General features: G+C 35.9%; 1 protein-coding gene and 1 long non-coding RNA gene across 2 annotated transcripts in view; both read left to right on the top strand.

The window, feature by feature from the left end:
* The window catches only part of LOC107710680 (nuclear pore complex protein Nup107-like), a 30,908-nt gene extending 19,817 nt beyond the window's left edge, over window positions 1–11,091 (top strand). The window contains exons 11-29 of the mRNA XM_016515512.1: window positions 213–261; window positions 601–672; window positions 768–856; window positions 960–1,152; window positions 1,487–1,577; window positions 2,355–2,434; window positions 2,895–2,954; window positions 3,689–3,834; window positions 3,928–3,976; window positions 4,057–4,126; window positions 4,217–4,332; window positions 4,464–4,653; window positions 4,785–4,897; window positions 4,985–5,087; window positions 9,206–9,366; window positions 9,461–9,586; window positions 9,682–9,795; window positions 10,529–10,696; window positions 10,863–11,091. Of these exons, the coding sequence (XP_016370998.1) occupies window positions 213–261; window positions 601–672; window positions 768–856; window positions 960–1,152; window positions 1,487–1,577; window positions 2,355–2,434; window positions 2,895–2,954; window positions 3,689–3,834; window positions 3,928–3,976; window positions 4,057–4,126; window positions 4,217–4,332; window positions 4,464–4,653; window positions 4,785–4,897; window positions 4,985–5,087; window positions 9,206–9,366; window positions 9,461–9,586; window positions 9,682–9,795; window positions 10,529–10,696; window positions 10,863–10,970 (2,098 nt within the window). The 3' untranslated portion in view covers window positions 10,971–11,091. The remainder of the gene's footprint in view (window positions 1–212; window positions 262–600; window positions 673–767; window positions 857–959; window positions 1,153–1,486; window positions 1,578–2,354; window positions 2,435–2,894; window positions 2,955–3,688; window positions 3,835–3,927; window positions 3,977–4,056; window positions 4,127–4,216; window positions 4,333–4,463; window positions 4,654–4,784; window positions 4,898–4,984; window positions 5,088–9,205; window positions 9,367–9,460; window positions 9,587–9,681; window positions 9,796–10,528; window positions 10,697–10,862) is intronic.
* A 962-nt stretch (window positions 11,092–12,053) lies between these two features.
* LOC107710679 (uncharacterized) overlaps window positions 12,054–14,930 on the top strand; it is a 15,086-nt gene continuing 12,209 nt past the window's right edge. Inside the window, exon 1 of the long non-coding RNA XR_001636623.1 lies at window positions 12,054–12,131. This is a non-coding gene — a long non-coding RNA (uncharacterized LOC107710679). The remainder of the gene's footprint in view (window positions 12,132–14,930) is intronic.

Here is a 14,930-nt window from a genome sequence, read left to right as displayed (position 1 = left end):
ATGAAGAAGAAATTAATAATTTTATTCAGCAAGGATGCATTAAATTGATCATAAGTGACAGTAAAGACATTTATTGTAAAATATTTCTATTTCAAATAAATGTCCTTTTAAATTAATAAATCCTGAAAAAATTTATCACTGTTAATTCAAAAATATTAATCAGCACAACTGTTACTTAATTGCTAGCATACTGTTAAATCTCTCAAATACAGAGACCGAGTGCAGACCGTTTTAGAAGAAGACATCATGATGGATATAACTGTAAGTGCATGTGTGACACTGTACTGGTCTACGTAGATGGAAAACATGAATGTCATTGTATTATATTACAAAATACCAAACCTTATGATAGCACAAGCACATTGGTCAAGCAAAATATTTCATAAAATGAAACCTGTTAGGTTTTAAATGATAAAACAGTAGATATACTGTCCAAAATTAACAAATAGTGCTCGAAGACTTTTAGAATGCCACAAAGCTGTGCCACTTAGTTTGATATTTTGTGTCCATTGCAGTGACATTCGTACTTTAATGGAGACTTACGCATCTATGTTTTTCGGAGCCACTGCATATGAACTTGTGGTTGTGTTTTCTTTGTAGATGCCCACTGAGAGTGAGAAGGCAGTAATGGAGCAGTTCTTCCAGAAGGACAGTATGGTGCGACAGAGCCAGGTACACATGCATCCATTTACACCCATCCTGCACGTTTCTTCATGGTAAAACCACTTTACTCAATATCTGGTGTGTGTGTGTGTGTGTTTATTTAGCTGGTGGTGGATTGGTTGGAGAGTATCGCCAAAGATGAGATAGGAGACTTCTCTGATAACATTGAATACTACGCCAAATCTGTGTACTGGTAAGTGATATTACTGCTTATTTATATTATTGAACATCTCAAAACTTTTTCTGAATAAAATTGAATGCAGGTAGATCTTTTATGGTGGATTGTTCGTGTGTAGGGAGAACACGCTCCACACCCTGAAGCTGAGGAGGAATCAGTCCAGCGGTGGTTTCAGCAGGCCCCTGGTCACAGAGCTGGACCCCGATGCTCCCATCAGACAGAAGAGACCACTGGCAGACCTGGACAGAGAGGATGACTCTCGCCTGCTCAAAAATCTCTTTAACCTCATAAGAGCTGGCATGACTGATGAGGTGTGTGTTTGTTTTCTAATGAGGACTGTTATTAGGGATGGGAATTCTGAGTCATTTTATATTTGAGTATTGTAACACTGCAACACAAGTAATTGATTACATTTAATGTTTGTGACCAAACCAAAACATTTCATATCGCCGATAACAATTTCAAAACGTACTTTTCTTAACCCTTTATTTTTATATTTGTTATGTAACTGCAGCTTCTGTGTTGAGAAGTCTGAGCATTCTGCTGTTTTCTTTCTTTGTTGTTTTTATTTTTTGTAAGCAGAGAATTAAATACTGAAAATGTCACTTTTTGTCTTTGCTACTGTGTGTGTGTGTGTGTGTGTAGGCTCAGAGACTGTGTAAGCGCTGTGGTCAAGCCTGGCGTGCTGCCACCTTGGAAGGCTGGAAGCTGTATCATGACCCCAACATCAACGGAGGTCAACACATGCACATACTAACCAACATTTAACTACATTAATATTTCCTTTTTATGCTAAATAGGACTTGAAAGGGATAGGTCACCCAAAAATTAATTTTCTGCTTTCATTTACTCACCCTCATGTCATTTCAAACCCATAAGATTTTCATTCATATTCTAAACATGAAGTTATTTTTAATGAAACCTGAGAGGTTTGTGTTCCTCCATTGAAAGTCCATTCCACCAGAACTTTGACACTTCAAAAAGTTTGACTTCATAAAGTTTCACTTCATAAAGACCTAGTCAATGCAATATGATTCGAGCTGTTTATTCAAAGAGACACGAATGCTTTTTATGAAGAACAGTTTTTATTTAGGCTTTTGTTTACATATCAACATTGAACGATGCACTATGCTCGATGCTCAACTATGCCTGTTTGATGTGCGAGAACCAAGAATGATGATGACAGATGACAGAATTTTAATATTTAAGTGAAATATCCCATTGTTAAAACAGTTATATGATTCATAATTTGTGTGTGCTTGGACACTACTATTGTCCAGGAATGTAAAAATGTTGAATATATATTGCAGTAATTAAAAAAAAGTCATGGTAGTTACTATAAGAAATATACATTATTTTCTAGTTAAAAATATTGAATTAGCTGTAATTTCTTTGTGAGTGCATTTTCTTGAAATTATTTTTTAAAATCCAGTGATCACAATTGACAGAGTCATGGGCAATCATTGGTCAGTCGGAGTGATTTGTTTGTGTGTGTGTGTGTGTGTGTGTTCAGGAGGTGGAGAGCTTCAGTCTGTGGAGGGGAATCCACATCGAAGCGTGTGGAAGGTTTGCTGTTGGAGAATGGCAGAGGAGGTGAGGAAACTCTAGATCTGTGGTCTACAGGAGGGTGCTAGGGTGTCTGTGGGAAATGTGAGGAAAAAAAATTACTAAATGTATTTTTAGGGCAACATTGACAGTAATTTGAATAAAAAAAGGTAGTTTTTTTTCCTTGTTTTGACTCAAATACATTGACAGCTATTTGGTTTAATTTTACAAACAATGTGTTGTCTTTTATAATGCATTATCTTCGTCACACAATATAAATAGTTTCTTATACATAAAAATGTATCCTTCATATACCTTTATACATTTAAGATTCTTTTAAGATTTTACATTTAAGAAAAAGTTTGAAAACCATCATTCTAGATAAAAGTCTCAGGAAATTTAAAATCAGTAATTAAATTAGATGAAATGTCTGTAAACTTAAGTCTGACAGCTTCTGTGAATGTTTCAGTCATTCTGATTAAGATTCTACTTTGCTTTTCTGTTTCAGGAGCAGTTCAACAAATATGAAAGAGCCATCTATGCTGCACTGAGTGGAAACCTCAAACAGGTAAATAGTCATCTAGCTGTTCTTCAGGGTGTCCGCGGGGTCTTAAAAAGTATTAAAAGTTGATAAATCAATTTAGAGAAAATTAAGGCCCTTAAAAATATTAAAAAGTCTTAAATGCCATTTTTCAAAGGTATTACATTTTGTATCATCTTTTCATTATGTAAATTTGTCGAATAGTGGGGTTCTGTGTATTTTATTTATGGAATCCCGCAAGATTTGACGTCATCTGTTACAGCGCTCACTGACTGACTGCGCTGCTGCGTGATAGTGTGGGGCTTGTTGATCCCGCTCTCGCTGAATTTCTAACCATTACCGCATGCTCCCATCCACTCCTTTTTTACTGGCATGGGCTTGGGATGCACAATTAAAATTATGTAATATTTGAGATCATTATTTTACCTTCCATGATCATTCAGACACGATCAGGTGCAGTACTGACACTCTGTCAAGTCTGCATCAAATCAAGCACTCCGTAATCACAGGTAAACCTGTCTGATCAGTCAGGTGTTTGTCATGAGAAGTGTTCCACAAAGCAGCTATGGTTTGAGTTGATGTGACAAATACATCTTTTGAATATACTGTGTCATTGCCCCGTTTTGTATGGAAAGAGTCTTAAAAAAGGTCTTAAAAGGTATTAAATTTAACTCCATGATTCCTGTATATACCCTGTTCTTATGCTTTTTTCATTCCTCTTGTTTTTAGTCATTATATGAATATGTCCTCATTTCCTGCAGCTGTTACCCGTGTGCGAGTCGTGGGAGGACACGGTGTGGGCGTATTTCCGGGTGATGGTGGACACTCTGGTAGAGCAGGAGATCTGTTCTTCCGGTCTGGGCAGTGAAGAGCTGGAGGAGTTGCCCAGAAAGTTCCTGGAGACCAAGTATGACTATAAACACCCTGTAAATACATCATATATACGTTCTTCATGTCCTTTTCCAGTGAATGATTAATTCCATCATTTGGCTTTTTTTAGTTGGACATTGGAGAAAGTCTTTGAAGAGCTTCAAGCAACAGAATCCAAAGTGAGAATGAATGAATGAGGTTTCATTTGTAAAAGACTAAATTGATTGAAGATCTTTTCACACGTATGTTATGTTGACAGAAGGTTCTGGATGCAACCGAGGAACATTACCATGTGATTCAGAAGTTTGTCATTCTTGAAGATCTTGATGGTATGCTTTGAGAACAGATATTTGGAAGAATCTCAGATTTTCTTTTTTTTTTTAAAGTAAATAAGTTTAATGTTTAACTTGTGTTGAAAGGTCTTCTGGAGGAGTTTAGTGATTGGTTAGGAAGAAGTACAGCTTTGCCAGCTCATCTGTTGCGCTTCATGTCACATTTAGTGTTGTTTTATCGCAGTTTGGGCATGCAACTCAAGGTACGTACATTATATGGATATATTTTTTGTTGTAGATTGTATTGCTCTTGATGTGTCTGGCTTATTGCTTGTACAGACAAGTGTATTCAAACGTTTGATGCAAACCTTCCATTGTGATCTGTGTTTGTCAGGAAGAGGTGTGTGTAGATGTCCTAAAGGCCTACATCTCCCTGTTAGTGAAGGAAAAGCAGGTGGATCTCATTGCATTTTACGTCAGTCACCTCCCTGCTGACATGGCCGTGCCACAGTACGCTCAGTTCCTGGAGGAAGTCACTGAGACTGAGCAGCGCAAACACTGTCTGGAGCTGGCAACACAAGCAGGTGAGGTCAAAGGGTCTTGTGTCACAACGGAAAGGGTTTATTTTGCGATAATGACTCACTGAACATTACATGTTAATTATAATGTTATTACAGACTTTTTACTTTTTTTTTTCTTTTTTTTTGGTGTTTAGGTTTGGATGTGGCAGCGATCACAAAAACGGTAGTAGAGACCATCAGAGAGAGAGACACCAATGAGTTTGCTCACCATGACCTGACCCCTGCACTGGATACGGCAACTACAGTGGTACAAATGGAATGAACTGTGTTAATTTATAAAACTAGATCCAATTAGCAATAGAATTAATACAAAACTCTTTATCTATTCAAACAGGAGGATCAGCAGAAGATTGATGTCATTGACTGGCTGGTGTTTGATCCCGCTCAGAGAGCTGAAGCCCTTAAGCAGAGCAATGCCATCATGAGGAAGTTCTTAGGTGAGACTTTTGCAGCTAGATTATTTTATTAAGATGTAATTGAGCTGTAATTGATCATTTTCTATTTTGATTTCATTATTGATTTCAGTTTGTAAAAAATGTGGTTTATAATGAATGCCACTATAACACAGCTCTTTATCTTGTTTTTTTGCTTATTTGACAAAAACAAAGGCCCAATATTACCTAATTTGATGATGCTGAGTAGGGCTGTGCGATTAATCGAAATCGAATCGAAATCGCGATTTGAGACGTTGCGATTTCCTAATCGCAAAGCCTGCGATATGGACGCGATATTACTCCGTTCCAGAGCATATGCATGACTGCCAGCCTTGAGTTGCAGTCTTACTAACCAATAGAGTGAGCGCACCGCCGTTCTCTCCAATCAGCACTGCTCTAGCTAACTGAGTAAACACCCACCATTTAAAAAAACAAACAAAAAAAAAACAGAAAGCGGGAGAGAGACCGAGTGGGATTATGGCGTCTACTGGGTCAGATCGATAGTTAGGCAAATTAAAACTAAAGAAAAACGTATGCAACTTAAGCTTCGAAATGACAGACAACGAACAAAAAAGGTAATTTCCAAGAGCTGCGTCACAGCGCATATCAAAAGCTCCCGCATCGGTTCTGTTTTCAGTACTGGAGAATAAAAGATACATTCTTAGATGTTTTTGTTAGTACGTGAACGTTATCTTACACATTTCTATCTCCCCAACAGATTAATTTGAAATAAGTTTATGATGCATGTTCGCTATTCCCAATTCAGAAGAGCGCACACACAGCCTGTCTGTGAATGCTTCTCATACTCGCTCCTCTCTGCCCCACGCGGCGCGAACCCCGCGTCACGGACGAGCCGTTCATGCTTGCCGCACTCACGCAGCCTGACTCGTAATGCTCGTTCATACTCGCACCCGGCTCCGCACCGCAAATCTTCACGAGCGCATCTGGCAGTATGGACGAGGCTTGACGCACGCGCGCAACCTGTGTCGACTCACGCCTGGCTCCGCGTTTAAAACGAATGTAAATTCAGTCTAACTGCTTGCTAATTTCACTTGGATGAAATGAAACATTCAGCACATTTTCCACTTGCTCTTAAAATCCCAAATACTTAAAATGAATAAATCAGCCTATGTAACATATGTAATACTTTAATAATTGACTTAAGAAATACAGTTCTTTATTTATAAAAAATAAACAAATATTTTCTGTGAAATTCAGTAATTAAGTTAATTCTGTAAAAGTAGTTATACCATTATAATCTTGCCTGCTGAAAAACAACAACAATAGAACCCCTCCTAAAACACAAAAAAATTTATGGATTTCAGGGTTATAATGGGAATTGTATTGGTTTTAATGTAACCTATAATGAGGTGTCTATTTGATGGATTCTATTGGTGGGATGTAATCTGGCAGATGGCAACCAATAGAACAACAGTAATTCCTATTGGAATAATGCCCAAAACAAAAAATGAATTTTGTAATGGTTTAATGGAAACTATAAGAATTTCTGTGATAGTTTCTATTGTTTTTTTCAGCAGGGTAATGATACCCATACTGTGCTGCACATTATTGGCAATATTGAGCTGAAGCTTGACTTTGCAAATTTAAAATCGCAAATCAAATCGCAATCGCAATATCTGTCAAAAAAATCGCAATTTGATATTTTCCCCCAAATCGCACAGCCCTAATGCTGAGTCACTATATATATATATATATATATATATATATATATATGTATATAGTAGGACTGTCAGTCAATTTAAAATTTTAATCTAATTAATTACTTGATGTAGCAAATAATTAATCTTAATTATTCGCAAATTATATTTGGTGTGAAAATACCCACAAAAGATAATTTAAAGCCACTATTGTGTTAAATGAGAAAGTATCAAGTAGACATTAAAACAATTAGCTTTAGAAATAAATACTTTATTTGATTTAACAAAAAATGTATTACACAAAAATATTTAGGCTACAACTGCCTAACATAAACTATGGAACATAAAAGAAGATCATTTGTGAAACATCTCAGTATTTTTTGTTCATACAATGAAAGCCATTAGTAACCAAAACCTTTTATTTTATTATTTTTTTTCAGTGAAATTATTCTCTAAATAAGAAACCATCAGCAGGTGGTGCTAAATGTCTTTATGAAGTCATTGAGTCATTCATTTATTTGATTCTTTCAAATGGCTGATTCATTCAGGAATGAAGTAAAGGGCTCTTTTATGAATGGTCTGTTGAATCATTGGTTCACACGATTTGTTCAAAACGTGGATTCATTCAGAAACGAATCACAGTTTCTGAATCACAGAACTACCAAATTTTGCTATAAGTTTGCTATAAGTAATAATTGCTGTTAATAGTGTTCATAGTGTGTTTGATTACGTCTTTAATTGATTTTTCCGTACATTTCTGCCATACGTACATTTACTGACATAGTCACCACTGATAAGCTACTAGTAAATATATTGTAGAAACATATATTGTACAGCTGCTTTGCAACGATTTGTATCGTAAAAGGCGCTATACAAATAAACATGAGTTGAATTGAACAGTTGTGTTGCTTGGAGACTCACAACAGTTCTGCTGTGGCTTTATAGGTAATGATTTCATCGGCAAAATTGAGCAAAAACAGACAATATTGTGTTTAAAATATAACACAATATTAACTTCTTATCTACAGAACTGTTGTTTAAAATTACATTTGCACTCGTGCTATTCGGGACAAAAACAAGCACCCGTGTGATATTGCTCTCGCTGCTCATGTGATATCACTTATCATATGATATAAATATGAGACAAAAACAAATACAGGAGCATTTTTTGCCCCAATATCTTGAATTTTAGGGGCACATAACTGCATTTATGGACTACATTACACAGTAAGTTGTTGCCCTGCATCATGTTTGTCAAATGCATGATGACGTACAGGCCTGGGACAGGGCAGGTGCGTTAACTGTGTCAAAATATTTTAATCGCGTTATTTTTCCATAACTAATTAATTCAATTAACACGTTAAATTGACAGTCCATATATATATACAGGTGCATCTCAATAAATTAGAATGTCGTGGAAAAGTTCATTTATTTCAGTAATTCAACTCAAATTGTGAAACTCGTGTATTAAATAAATTCAGTGCACACAGACTGAAGTAGTTTAAGTCTTTGGTTCTTTTAATTGTGATGATTTTGGCTCACATTCTAATTTGTTGGGATAGTGAATTGGTGGGTTTTTGTTAAATGTGAGCCAAAATCATCACAATTAAAAGAACCAAAGACTTAAACTACTTCAGTCTGTGTGCATTGAATTTATTTAATACACGAGTTTCACAATTTGAGTTGAATTACTGAAATAAATGAACTTTTCCATGACATTCTAATTTATTGAGATGCACCTGTGTATATATATATATATATATATATATATATACAGTATATATATAATATCTGTGTATGTGTGTCAGCTTTATTGCACTTATCAAAGTAACAAAAGCAGTCAAATATCAGAAGTTTGTTTTAATGGGGAAAAAAAACAAGTATTCAAAATGTATAATTTAACTTACAATCTGAAAGGAATGGAAAATGTGTTCAAATACTCAGTTTAATCTCAAAGATGTCACAACTCGACACAAGTTTATAAATAAGTTTTTTGACAGCCTGTAATTTTCTGTTGCTGTTTAGATGTAGCAAAACACTTACAGGTGTAGCAGAAAACATCTTAGTCATGTTTGCATTTTCCTCTGTCACTGACCATAATTGTAACGGTGACATCAGATTAGACATAAAATAATGTCTTCAGGATCATTCATACATGTGAGAATTGTACAAATAGTTGTAACATGACTCGGAAGAAGATAGGAATAATTTCTTTGTGGCAGTTTTTTGGTGATTAAGGGATAATACAGCAAAAATGCGAGTGCAAAACGGGCTGTTTTTATCAGCTCCCTAAAATTAGTAAGAAACAAGTATTGGATTTCATTCAGCAAATATGATGCAGGGTGGTGTTATTTATGCTAATGAAATACTTAACACTTTCTATTCTTGGTCTGTACGGTTTTGAATTGTTGTGGAGTGAAGGGAACTAAAATACATGTTTATAAAGTTATATATTTGTCGTAGCATCTAAGAAGCATGACGCTGCTAAGATGGTCTTCACCAAAGTGCCTGAAGATTCCATGAGGGAAATCTACCACCAGTGGGAGGAGCAGGGCATGGACACGCCCCTTCCTGCCGAGGAGGAGAATGCTATTCGTGAGCATCTGTGCATCCGTGCCTATCTGGTGAGGAGCTGCATCTTTCTGCATCTCTGTAATGAACGTAGTGACAGCAACATGATCTTACTGTGAGCCGATTTGTGTTTCCCCACCCCAACAGGAAGCTCACGAAGCTTTTAACGAGTGGTTCAAGCACATGAACTGTCCTCCGGTGAAACCCACAGCACCTGCTCAAGCTAAGTTTACAGAGAAGGTGGCCTATGAGATGAAAGAAGCCGAGTACAAGGTCAGAACAGACCGTCCACACAGTGCCGACTAGTACTCTGTAGTGAACACTTCTAGCTTTTATCTGTAATGGCTTTTCTTTGTCACTTCCTCCAGATGGAGTATGAGAACTGGCAGGGGCGTCTGGGAGCGCTGACCGAGGATGTGAAGGAGAGGATTTATAATGTGCTGCTGTTTGTAGATGGAGGTTGGATGGTGGATGTCAGAGAGGTGAGTAGGTTCTAGGGATGTAATGGTATGAAAATTTCATATCACGATTATAGTGACCAAAGTTATCACGATTATCAATACTATCACGGTTTTGTTAAAATTAGATGAAAATGTTCAAAAAGAACTGATACACACTGAAAACATTTCAATAAGTTTTATATTTGAAAATCAACAAACAACAAATAGCTATATGCACTTTTTTTAGCATAAACATTAAATTACCATTAACATGAAGCCCTAATAATAATAATAATAATAATAACTGCTTCTGCGTCAGACTGATGCTGGCTGGACAGGATTTACCGCGAGTTTTCAAAAGCGCGATAATCAAATACGGTTTTGATGATAATTAAATTTTAAACGATAATACTAACCGTCAGGGCATTTTATCGTGAAACCGGTAATAGTTCCATCCCTAGGGTTCTGTATTAATTTACAGGTTTGGCAAACACAGCTGTCATGTCTGAGGTCGTTTATAACCTTAAATATATACACACACACACAGTGGGTATAGAAAATAATCACCCCCTTTAAATAATCACATTTTGTTGCTTTGCATCCTGAAATGAAGACGGACAGTTTTTGTTTTATCCAGCTGTATGATTGTGCAACATCCAACACCAACATGTCAGAAAAAATTAAAAACCAGAGTCACTGAGTTGTTATAACATCACTTGGGTGCATTGTTTGAGTGTAGGATGTCCTGTATTCATGGTGTGTTGTGTTTTTGCAGGACGCTGAGGAAGACTCTGAGCGTGCTCATCAGATGACTCTGCTGCGGCGTTTGTGTCTGCCCATGATGTCGTTCCTTTTGTTGACCGTTCTGCAGCGCACTGAACGCCACCAGGAGAGTCTGCGTCTGGCTGACATCATCGCCTCTGACCAACACAGATTATATGAGGTGTGATGTCTGAAACCTTTAAAGAATTATTGTTCATATAAACATGAATATTGCTTGACTGAAATTGCAAGAGGCCACTCCTTCACTCCTGAACATAAGTGCTCATGGTAAATATGATACTGTCTTGTTTTTATATTCATTCATCTGAACGTTCTTTCTCTGTCAGGTTTTTTCTAAAGAGGAGCTGCATAAGTTTCTCCAGAAGATGAGGGAATCCTCTCTACTCTTGCTGGATAAAGGGCTGGATCCTCTTGGATATGAGATTCAGCCCTAGACACTGTTTGTTTCTCATGCCGTTTATGTCCTCAGAAAAAAAAAATAAAAGCTTTGTAATTTTGTATTTGAATAAAGATTGTTGTGAATTTGGTAAATTGTTTAACTGGAGAGGCATTTTTTATGAGTCACACTGATTTTTCATCTTTCTTCAAGAGTTATGCATTTCTTTCCATTTGTATAATTTTTTTTTTGTCCAGTCACCAATATTGTTAAATAGAAAACCAGACAATTTCTTCAATTCTTCAAGGGATGATACACCAACATTAAACCGCTTGAAAGATCAAAGACAATTTTTAATATAACTCCGACTGGATTCATCTGAAAGAAGAAAGTCATATACACCTAGGATGACTTGAGGGTGAGTAATTTATGGGCTAATTTTCATTTTTGGGTGAACTAACCTTTTAATGTCAATGTACAATATTTGTGAAAACACATCTGTTTAGGCAGGACGGGTTGGTTTTCACACTTGTTACTCCAGTGAATGATTTTTTAGGGTAAGTGTAATAATGAAAGTTGAAAAAATACCATGGAAGTCTAATTTTTAGTACTTTAACTTCCTTCCTGATAGTTGTTTTGCAACCAGTGTTACTCTCAAGCTTCACTACAACTCATTTTTAGTTTGATTCCAATGCATTGCAGGTTAAAAATTTACTGCAATTCAGTTATTTTGTTCTCTGTGTTCTAATCTAACGATTGTTAGATTATTTAATGTGTATTCAATGTTTAATTTAGTAAAAAATCGCTCCGAACCTGTCCGAATCGTTCAGACTGAATCGCGAATCGATTCAAACCGGTTTGCTGACCCGTATGACCGATTCATTGGAAAGAACCGATTAAAAAGAATGATTCAATCAAAATAGGGCATCGTTAGTTCCAATTACAAACAGCAGGCAGAAAATACTGGTCACATGACTTTACTGAATTCTTAACTGAACTTTTCCGAGCATAGTGACAGAGAGTGAAGTTAATATAAAATCATTATTGGAAAGTCTTATCACAGTCACGACAATGTCCAACCGAGGCGCGAGTTCATCCGTCAAATCTTGCGACACGAGCTTTAGGCTACGCGAGTGGACCACAAAACTGATAGAAGCGGTTCCGGTGGAAAACCTAAAACCTTCAGATGACACGCAATTTATACATTATCTCCGCCTCTGTAAGTTAACGTACTGAAAAAACACACACGCAAATGATTTTGATTATAGGCTAGTATGCGGTTGTCACTTTCGTAGCTGTGTGTGTGTGAATGTAGCCGTATTACGCACTCAAATACATGACTGACAACCGTATTAACTGCTGCTACTTTGTGAATGTGGCCACTGAAAATGGTTTGACATGAAACACCTTCTTTTAAACAAAATTCCACAAAATTAAAACATCAGCAAACAAATTACTTTACACAATATAAATCCTTAAATGAAAAGAAAAAATGGAAAATGAACACAAAAACATTAAAAGCAAGTTTTAGCCATATATACATAGATGTATATACATAATGTGTTTTGGCCAACAGACCTTGTGACAATTAGTCCCAGACCATTTAGGCCAAAGTACCTTTTCGTATGTTTCATTGTATTTTATTTAGGCTACTACACTGCAGTATTTGTTTCCTATTTATTTGTTCAGCATGAATTATGCAATTGCTTTGAATGCTTTGACAGTGTTGATCTTTACAGTCACGCCAAAAGGGAAATAGCTGCGTTGACTTTGACCTTGTTAGCTTTTCGTCGTCTTGGATTGCACTGGTTCACTGGTCATGTCCCTTTTTTACTTCCAAGGAGACCACAGTGTGATTTAAATAATTACATTTAAATTAATAAATTATTGTTCATATGTAAAAAATGATCTAACTCTCCATTGAAATGCAAAACACACACATACACAATCCAGATGTAAACTCCAATCATATTTATTTTCCCCCACAATAACTAGTGTTTTTTTATTGAAGAACATGCCGTTCTTAAAATGTCTGTAATCTCAAAATAATGGTTAATTAATTTAATATATCAATATTCTGATTTATGTTCATGAAAAAGCAGCTTTGTCATAATTCAACAAAAAAACGGTAGCCTTCAAGTCAAAAAGACTGAGAACCACAATTCAGTTAAATCTGAATGTAAATTAAGTTAAAACATGCTTATTAAAGCTCACTGTATAGTTTGCCATGTGTAAATGTAGAGTTGCTATGCTCAACAGTAATCAATCAATAAACATTGGTGGAACAAACATATACCTCTAAAAACATGAAATCAATCCCTCCCTCCAGTAAACAGCTGTAAAAGTGGAAGAGAAGCAGTATGGGAGGCTAATGGGATGGATGAGTGATTGATCACAGTGCAGATGGGATTTGTGTGAGGTTCAAAGTCAAGCCCATCAGAATGCTGGAAGAATGACATTATATAGAGACACTGATACACCACTAATGACTCTATATGTAACAGCAATTAATTAATCAATCAGTAAAATCATTAAGCAATTTCACATAAGTAAGAGTGCTGTTGTTCTGAACACGTTAGTACTGAGTAACTGAACTGCCGGTTGCTTTGTCTGTTTGTGCACCACTAGTGTGCAAACTGTCTCTCACAATAATAATGTAACAATGTAACATGCAAAAAGGGTCACTGAAAATCCCTGACAGGCAGACTGAGAAAAAAAAAAGATTGTTTTAGAATAAAACAAACTTGGAAAAAGCACAAATAAAAATAATAGTGTTGTTGTTTTCTCTGAAAACAAACTTATCTTAATTTTACTTTTAAAAAATATAATATTTAGATATAAGAGAAGTAAGAGTATTAAAGAAATTTTAGAATTTTTTTTTTTTTACGGAACAGGACTATTGTTTATAAATAATAAATAAATAAATAGTTTTTATTTATTTTTTATTTACATTTATATATTTATTTCCATACATTTATTAGCCAGTTGTAGGTTTTACTTGTTTGTAAATAAAACGATAAATATAACAAAAATAAAATAATGGGGTAAGAAAATGTCAAATTCAAAAACTGATACTGTTATTATCTTAAGTTTGTATTAAATTTATCTTATTTTAACGATACTCCGATTTTTTTTCTTGTAAAACAAAAAAAAAGTCATTATAAATAAAATAAATATTAGCATTTATTTATTGTCCCCAATTATTTTATGTTTAGCTTTTATTCTACCTCAGCATGTCTTTTTTCAGTATAACAATATAATAGAGAGTTTTCAGTCCAGGTTCTGATGTCACAGTGTCACAGTCACAGTCACAGTCCAGGTTCATTGATTTCACATTGTGAAACAATCAAAGCCACACATCACCTTTAAATTATGACCTTTTTTGTAAAATTTAGATAAGCACAGAGAACATGACCAAAAAAAGACAATTACTGAAAGACCCTTGTAGGAAGACTGTTCATTATTGTCACAGGACTGTGCAAGATGTGCAGGACACAAGATTAAAGCACATCTTCCTGATAGTGATCCACAATCTGTCCTGTGGGTTGTTGTCCGTGTAAGCTCAGCTGAGAAACTCGAAGCTGAAATCACTCATTCTGACAGGAGGCGATTGCTTGCCAGGAAGTACGTGTACAGTGAACCCTGGTGTGTCAGCCCTATGGGGGCGTTTCTTATCTAGATCCAAACAAACGCAGCAGATCCTCCTGCTCTCCAAATCAGCAGAAGTTTGACAAGTTTGTTAGGGCTCTTTAAAAGGCTGTTTCCCAGGGGGTTGGTTGAGCACTCTTCATTCGGTGTTAATAAAGGTCGCACTGCTTCTTGGCTGAATAGATAGACGTGTTTGATCTCACCGCAGGAAATGTTAAAGGGGTCATATGATGTTGCTAAAAAGAACATTATTTTGTGTATTTGGTGTAATGAAATGTGTTTATGCGGTTTAAGGTTAAAAAAACACATTATTTTCCACATACTGTACATTATTGTTTCTCCTCTATGCCCCGCCTTTCTGAAACGCGTC

Source organism: Sinocyclocheilus rhinocerous, unplaced genomic scaffold (genome assembly GCF_001515625.1).
Source record: "Sinocyclocheilus rhinocerous isolate Xijiao unplaced genomic scaffold, SAMN03320098_v1.1 scaffold357, whole genome shotgun sequence".
Classification (NCBI taxonomy): domain Eukaryota; kingdom Metazoa; phylum Chordata; class Actinopteri; order Cypriniformes; family Cyprinidae; genus Sinocyclocheilus; species Sinocyclocheilus rhinocerous.
This window is presented reverse-complemented; position numbering and strand designations above follow the sequence as displayed.